Here is a 9,245-nt window from a genome sequence, read left to right on the forward strand (position 1 = left end):
AAAGCATCATCACAATTCATTTTTTTGTAATTCTCTTGAAAAGTTTCTTCAGTTTTTATCTTTTAGATCTAGCTTACGGTTATTATAGATCTTAGCTATCTTAGCTAAGATACATAGTCTTCTTGTAAGTTTTTCATCTGTAAGTTTTCCTTCTATCAATACATGGTGGTTTGGTTATAGATTTGAACATTTACACCATTTACCTTTGTTCTCCATTTTCTTAGTTCTATAGGCAGGGGCGGAGGCCTATAGGGGCCTTTGGGGGCTAGGGTCCCTACGATTTTTTATCTTCTAGATAGGTAAAACTTAGTCAACTATGTTAAAAGATTTATTTTTTTCACTTCTCTTTAAATACGGTCATCCCAGTTAAAAGGCATGTGTTCCGCACGCTACTGTATATGGGTCCTATCTCATCACAACTTTCAAATATATGATCATAATTGTTGCACTACATCCATTGTTGGAGGACCACATACAATAATCAATGGCAAAGAAGTGGTTAAATTTTGTTCTGCATCAAACAAAGGTTGTTGGAGGCTCGATTGGGGTTATTTTTCAGCAGCAAACGAAGTATTAACTAATTACATTGGAGAATAAAATCAAAAAAAGGTAAATGGTCATTCGCTATATGTTATTGCTTATTGTCTCTCTAAGTTTTTTATCTGAAACTAAGGTCCAATGCTATTGGTTATTCGCTATCTCTATCTGCTGGCTTTTTCTGTGATTCAACAATTCAATGGTTAACAACTTTAAGCCCATATGTTTGTCTAGCTACTTTTATTGTTTATGTTGTTGGCTATTTTTGCTTCTATAGTTGATACTATATCGTTGTTTAACAATGCTTCAATTGTTTTGTTCTTATGAATTATTGTCTAAGAAACTCTAATAATCTTTTCTACCATTCATATCTTATTGACTCTCACAATTGACTTTTTGTTAACATATTTGAAAAACAATTAGAAATAAACATAATTTTATACCACAATTAAAAAAATGCAGTATTACTTAATTTATACTACAAATTTTTCTTCCCGCATTTATCAAATGCCCTTGTTTTCTACATACGTTGAAAACCGTATAAATGTCAGGATCGGGGCCGAGTATACAATTGAAGATGATCACAACAAAGCAAAAGAATCATAACGATGTGAAAATTTATCACTGCATTTGAACCCAAACACCTGGACTTGGGATCTCCTTGTGAACCACAAATAGAAGATAATTCCCTGCCGGAGCAATGTTACCCGAAGGCGGTGTCGTCACAACAACTTGATATCTTGAGTTTCCCAGAATCTTGTTAGCCACCCCACCATCAAGTACCATCAATCTTTGATTCATAGAAAACGAATGTGTGTTGAATGAAGGTGCCACCATTGTCACAGAGACAGAGTTTGGATCCACAAGACCTGACACGGTAAATACAATAACCAACCTGTTTCCGTACCGAATTTTAGTATTTGTTACAGGCAAGATTATTCTCGGGCGTAAACCAGATGAGCTTGAATCCAAATAAGATGGAGAAAATGCCTCCAAACTCAATTCGGTAGGGTAAAGGACATTTGTGAATTCATATTTATCGTGTGCATTACTTCCACCGATAAGAACACGTCCATCTCGTAGTAAAACCGCTGTGGAATGGTAAACTCTAGGTATCGTACTGGGGTTTTGGACCTCGAATCGTGACCCAGCTTGGTTATCTGCTTGGTAAATTACAGGGCTGAGAACTGGGTTCCTTCCAAGTTCCCACCCAGCAACCCCAGCGGATACGCCATTGATGATCAAAATCTGGGCATTGGGGAGCAACAACATGTCACTCATGACTCGAGCCATAGGCATGGTCTCCATGACCCATTGAGGGTTAGGATCTGATATTTTGATGCGGCCGCAAGTATCCAAGGCTCCGTCAAATATCCCATTATTTGCATTAACAAAGGCTCCTTTTGGTGCACCCCCACAAACCAAGACTTCAACAGCATTTACGGTCCCGTTTTTTATCCGCAAAGGGAGTAGTACTGCGGAGCCCGTACTTGGGTAATTCCTTGGTTGACCATCAGGCATTGTTGGGTAAGTCTTGAGAACTTGGTTCTTAGAGTAGTCCAATAAAATAGCACGATTGTTGGCAAACACGAACAGATTTCCATCGGGATTGAGAAATACAAATGGGTATAAATTATTCTCAACGTTAGGCTCATTGGTTTGCACCAGAAACGGCAAACTAGGTGAGTTCTCAGTGGTCGACATCTTCGGGTAGAACTCGTAGTTAAATGCTTGGCGACCACCAATTATAATTTGTCTGCCATCAGGCAATATATGATTGGTGGCATACCATCTTTGTTGATTCAAGCCCTTGGGTATCTCTTGCCAATCACAAGAATCACATGATTTATAAATGCGGACAACACGATAACCATCATCCCAGCCACCAGTTTGGACTAATCTTCCATCGGGCATTAAAGTTCCCGAGGAACACCACACATTAGTGAGCACCATAAGTGGACGTATGGAATTCGATGCAATATCATACTCGACGGAGTGAGCAGAGCAGTCGGTTGAGTTGGGCCGGCATTTGCCATCTGGAAGAGAGATATTGGAGATTCCAAAATCTGTGCGGTCATACATGACAACACGGTCGTTGGGAAGTAGCTGCATGTGCATGGCGGAGATGCCAATGCTTGGGAGGAGGACGGACCACGATCCACCAGCAGCAGCAACAGGACATGGTGCGGCTTGAAAGAGGACGAGAAGAAAGGAGAAGAGGAGGTGACGAGAAAAGACGGAAGCGGAAGGGGCCATAAGTTTGTTTTCTTGTGCTCTTTTTGGGAACTTGTTTGGTTTTTGTGTGTGTTTTCAAGGTGGCGATGGTAGCTTTAAATAATAGTTGGGGGTCTTTGAATTTGAGAAAGCCATTAGTCAACGTCAATGATATACGAATTCCTCCCGATTTGTTAACACCCATGAAATGTCCTTTTCCATTTTTATAAAACAATAGAATAGAATAAGTAGAGGATTCAGCTTTGATCTTGTTTTATTCATCAAGTTTAAATCAAAGAAATAATGCATTTCCTATTCCTCATCCAAATATAGTAATTATATTCATCGATCTAATTAACCACACATCATTAGCATATATTACATAATTGAACTCCAAACTCTAGGGGTGTTTGGGATTGCTTATATAAAACAATTTATGTTTTTTCTACAAAAGTACTTATCAACTTATTATAAGTCAGAAGGGTTTAACTTCTTCAAAAACTCCTTATTACCGGTTTGACACCGTATAAGTTGTTTATCCAAACATTCAAAACATAGCTTGATCGATTGTAAACGGAATGATTATTATTATTATTATTATTATTATTATTATTATTATTATTATTATTATTGTGATAGTGTTTGACATTCCTTCAATCAACTAATGATTCTTATTAGGCTTATTTTATAATTTAGTTGAAAATATTTTAGATTTGCATGGGGTTGGTGCAGAGAACTAACAAGCAGAAGAGAAAGAGAAAGAGTAATAAGTATCATATTTTTCATTCTCATGTATTTGAACACCCAACAAGCTGACTTTTTTTCTTGTTTTTTAATCTTTGGTGGAGGGAGAGGGGATTTGGAAGCTATTCAACTGCAATAAATGTTCTATCACAAAAAAGAGAGATAATGGCACGGATGTTTAGGGATGTTTGGTTCACGGAATAGAATTTGGTAGAATTGAAATCTATCAAAATAATTTGACTTTTAAAATAATTTTCCAGTAGATAATTAAAACATGTAAATATTAATAAAAAAAAAAAACTAAAAAGATGAAATGTCGTTAAATATCATACATTAAACTAAAAACAAGAAATGTTCAATACAATTATCCCGACTAAAAAGATGGATCTTTTTGGTTTTCGATTCGAAAAAACAAGAACAACCGATTCGCCTTCCATTTTTTGGTCTATCTGTAGTTCTTCCGATTCCAATAAATCCCTTTAGGGGTTCGCCTTCCATTTTTCGTCTGTTTTTAAGTTTTGATGTGGTTATTTGGGGTTTAATATTGCGGGTCTTTTCGTTCTAAGACGGATTGGTGGGTGTTTTCGTTCTAAGATGGTTTAATATATACGTCCATCCATGTGCTTCCTTTTTGGTAATGTAAGATAAGTAGATAATGATTATAGATCTATAGAGTATTATTAGATTTGTTTGTACATAATGTTTGTGTTTTCATAATCATGGTTTTTGCTGCATCTTGTACGTAGAATATACAAAGGAGAGGAGCAGCTTGATGGTGGCTGGGCTTAGTTTTCATACAGCACCAGTTGACATCCGTGACAAGCTTCATTTTCAATTAAGAACGATGATAAGAATGGAGAGTCTTACCCGGTAACTGAGGGTGACGATTCTTGCCTAGGTAAGCGCTTACCAGGTAAATTGTTGCATAAGATACGTTTTGATGTACTACAATCTTACCCGATAAAATAAATTATAATGTTGACTCTTAACGGTAATTGCTTACCGGATAAGCATTTAGGTAAACGGCTCGTTAGTTAAATTTTTCTACCATGGATTCTAAGAGCCACTCTTAAATGTTAAAAGGGGAATGAAGTTTCATGATTAGTTTTTTGTGCGAATGGGATTTGCTGTCAATTGGTCTTGTTTCTTGTGGTTAAGACTTTCTATCCATTCTGGTTAATGTTTCCTTTCTTTACTTTATGGAATTTATTCATTTTCCTTTGCAATATTGCTGTTGTGCAGGGAATGAAAATCGTAGCATTTACTATAAAAAAGTATTCACACAATGCAATGAGATACATTTCGATTTTAATGTTTCGTTTTATTCTTTGTCTATATCGATATAATACGGTTTTATGTGTTTTTGAGAAAGCAATAATGTTTTTATTTTTGAATAAAATATAAATTTGAAGATATCATAAAAATTTTAAAAAATTATATCAATATTAATTAGTATCAAATTAAATATTTAAAAGTTCTCGATTTTTTGCGTAATTTCTTTAACTTAACTTAGGTTTAATAATGAAATATTTATTTTTTGTTTAATAATATAATATTTTAAAAGATAATAATTAAGTATTTTGTTAGAAGTCAATGATTATCCTAATTATATTTTAATTTTTTTATATTTAAAATGAGATTTTTTCTTGTATTTGATTATATTTATCTACTGTTAATTACACGAATTCAAACATGTAACTTTAATAAGCTTCTTTTATGCACAATCTACTTGTAATCTTGAATTTTAAATAATGTGTATCAACAAACAGTATTTTATGCATAAAAAAATGGTTGTTAAGAGTTTTATCAAATGTTTTATAATAGACTAGAAAAGTACTCGCGCAATGCAGCGAGACACATCTCGATTTTAATGTTCTATTTTATTATTTGTCCATGTCGATGTTATAATACGATTTTATGTGTGTTTAAGAAAGCATTAATGATTTTATTTTTGAATAAAATAAAAATTTGAAAAAAAATATCAACTATTTAAAAGTTCTCATTGTTTGTGTACTTTTTTAAATTTATTTATTTTATTATAATTTAATTTAAGTTTATTTTTGGTTTAATAATATAACATTTTATAAAGATAATAATTAAGTATTCTATTAGAACTCAATGATTATCCTAATTATATTTTAGATTTTTTATATTTAAAATAAGATGTTTATCCAATAATTGATTATGTTATCTGCAGTTAGTTACACAAATTGAAACATAGAACTTTAATAACTTGTACTTACGTACAATCTACTTATAATCTTGAGTTTTAAGTAATATGCATTAATAAACAGTACTTTACGCATCAAAAATGGTTTTTAAAAGTTTTTGTCAAATGCTTTATAATATAGTATAGATTATTGGTTTCCACTCCACTGTACGTACTAGCAAGTAACAATTAGTATATATACATATACATATACATATACATATGTATATATTTTGATATAATCACAAGGTTAAGCATTTGCACAATTATATATATGTTGTAAAGGTTTAAGCATTTGCACAATGGGACCGAGTATATATGATATAAGGTCTTTGGTGATCATATTCATCATTTCTATAATAAAGAAAGAACATATAAGTTCACTTTCCAAGTTCCAAATCTTCTATAACCTCCATCTATTCTGCACTCTAGATTTTAGGCCGAATGCATGGGATTTGTATCTCATAATTCAACTCTATGATGATTATTAATATCGGTTGATAAATTAAAGGATATCCGCCATGAATGAAGTCGATCTCTATTTCTTATTTTTTTCGTGTCAGCCGTTAATTATTATATATTGCACAGCACATCATTCATAAGTTAAAAACCGATATATATGGCATACATGATTACGTATGTAAATTGGTCAACCCTTGAGCATGGAACGAAACTTTTCATTAACAAGACAACAAATTATTAACATATTTTTTTGGGATATTCACATATATATGCTCGTTAGGTCCTCCCATCACCTTCTTGTAATCGGAATACGAAATTTTTGCATGAGATGCTACAAACAATAGCCCCCAACCTCTTCAGGGACTCGTCATGCTCGATGATGTTTGCCCCACCATCAATCCCTACAGTACCATTAGCAATTCCCATAGCTAGTAGACAGACTGGTACGTATTTTGTTTCACATTCATTTTTTTATAATAATGAAGGAATATTTGTATGAATAAATGAATGATACACTCTTTTCAAATTCATTGGTAGAAGAAGAAAAAAAGACGTGCAAATGCTATCAATCGAAGGATATGATGATGTTTGACATTCCATCAATCATTTTCATCGCTTATTTTTTTATTAATTTTCTTTTTTTCATGTATGTCTTTGTTCAGAGAACTAATTAATAATGTCAAGGATTATGTTTATGTATTTAATTATCTTTTATAAAATCATCATTCGTTTGTTGGTTATTTTTTTTTTACTTTTTGTACGTGAAGTCTTGTATTCGAGGCTTTTATCACATATTTTCTTTTTCAGAAAGATAAAAAAAAACCTGAAATTAGACGATAAAAATTAAGAAAATGATACATATGGGATTCGATTAAACTCTGCCTGCACGGGGGGAGCTAGAAGACCTTGCAACCAACTCCGACCCGTCAGAAAGTTGTGTTATTATTGTAGTTTCAATACATATATTGTTGTATCCAACAAAATAATAAGATGTCACCTTTCACGACCCTAAAAGTTCATATACTGTGACGAAAATATGAAGCGGTGACGAGTATCGCAGTATGCACAATAGAGGGTCCGTCTACGCTTTGACATGTATTAATCAAAATTTATAAATTAGCATGACCCTATAGCATGCAATTGTCTTACACAAAACTCTATTGCATACAAGTCTTTATATATATGTGTGACATCTTCTACTTTTGTTTATCTTTTTTATTCATCTTAGACATTGTTTGGTAAAAACAAGCTAGCTTATTTTTTTAGGTATACGTTTGAATAACCATAAACTAGCTTATTGAGACACTACTTGGATTAACATTTTGAGACCAAATAGAGTTTTGGAGCTTATTGTGACTTTTTTTAATTATAACCCTCATTAATATTATTTTTACTCTTAATAGTAAGTAAATATTAATTGTTAATTAATATAATTATTACTATATTAATAAAAGTTAAATAAAATAAATTATTACTATATTAATAAATATTAACTATGAATAATTATTAATTATTAATTAATTTGAATTTTACAATATACATTAACATTAATTATTTACTATGAATATTATATCAATTATTAACCACAAGGATGGTGTCTGATTGGTTTGAGCTTGACTCCAAAGGTCAAAAGTGCATGTAGGTCACAGGTCAAATACAAGAAAAAACAAAAATCCTCTTTGTGACCACAGAGGTTCAAATGTTGTAACTCCGGGCTACCTGCAAAGCAGGTGGTCGCTCTGGGATTAGTCGGCTCGTATAGCGGATTGGATATCCAGGTTAATAAAAAAAATTACAATAATATTAATTACATCAATTATTTTTATGATCATTATTCAATATATTTAGTAATCAAAAAGTAAATATAAAAAATTTAACAATGTTACATAAAATCACTTATTTTATTTTATAGATAAAAAAATGTGTTAAATGATTCTAATAAAATATTTAATTTAATTGTTGATTATATATTTTGAAAAATTATAAATTAGTTAGAATATGTAAGGTTGACACTTTTATGTTATATTCATAGTACATCTAATGGTTATTTAAAATCATAAATTCATAGATATTTTTTTTTTAATTTGTTTAATAAATCCAAAATTTATAATATTCAATTTGAATTTTTTTTTTTAAATTTTGTTTAATAAATCCAAAATTTATAATATTCAATTTGAAATTTTTTTAGTCAATATATTGTGTTATTTATTTCTTATCATTTTTTTGGTATTAGTTAACATATTATACTTCTAGAGATTTGTTCTAATTATATTGTAATATATTGTGATTTTGATTACTTTTCCAAGATGCTTTTTTTTTGTCATTTTACATGTTTATAAGTTAATTTTTGTCAAACATGATTTGTTCATCAGCTAACTTACCACTAGCTTACCAACCAGTCTGACAAACATACCCTTAGTTCAAAGAACCATAGCAAATTTGTGCATATATAAAAACCTAATTGGTTTATTTCTTTACCCTTGTGATCCTATATGTTGAAACGTAGAGGTAACGGATTTACTCTCTATCAAAAGCCCTAGACACATTCATCTTTTTCACTCTTTCGACATTAATCTATCTATTTAAGATTCAGGTCTTTGTTTAAAAAAAAACTTTTATCAGTCTCTTATGTCTGATTCTTTAAGAGGTATGGTTATTCGTTTGTTTGTTCCAATTTTTCAAAGGCACTTATGGCTTATTGTTCTCTTATTTTATCTAGTAAGAGATAAATCAACATCTTATTTGTCTATTGTTGTTCTTCAAACCCTCAATAACGACGTTTCTCAATCGATTAACCTTAATCGATAATTTCTCTCAATTGATCCTTATCAAATCTATCTTCACCTCTCTCAATTTATGTATTGTAATATGATTTAAATGTGTTAAATACCGTTAATGACATATTTTCCTTTAAATAAATGTTAATTTTATAAATTAGATGTAAATTTCGTAATGATGATAATGAATAAATACGTGAAATTGTATAAATTTATCTATAAATTCAACACCATAAATTTTAACGGATAAAATCGTCAATTTAAACAAATTCAGACATTTATCAGTTTACAAAAACAAACAA

The 9,245-nt window shown here is 31.2% G+C and overlaps 1 protein-coding gene across 1 annotated transcript; it reads right to left on the bottom strand.

Annotated features, from left to right (window-relative positions):
- Nucleotides 1-1,118: 1,118 nt before the first annotated feature.
- Nucleotides 1,119-2,793, bottom strand: LOC112509296 (aldehyde oxidase GLOX1-like). The gene has a single exon (XM_025114173.1). The coding sequence runs from the start codon at nt 2,791-2,793 to the stop codon at nt 1,159-1,161; it is 1,635 nt and encodes a 544-aa protein (XP_024969941.1). The 3' UTR covers nt 1,119-1,158.
- Nucleotides 2,794-9,245: the final 6,452 nt, after the last annotated feature.

The sequence above is a fragment of the Cynara cardunculus genome (assembly GCF_001531365.2).
Source record: "Cynara cardunculus var. scolymus isolate 2C chromosome LG 3, CcrdV1, whole genome shotgun sequence".
NCBI classification, from domain to species: Eukaryota; Viridiplantae; Streptophyta; class Magnoliopsida; order Asterales; family Asteraceae; genus Cynara; species Cynara cardunculus.

What these genes read in the sequence shown, in the direction of transcription:
- LOC112509296 (XM_025114173.1), bottom strand. Translation starts at nt 2,793, where the DNA reads ATGGCCCCTTCCGCTTCCGTCTTTTCTCGTCACCTCCTCTTCTCCTTT.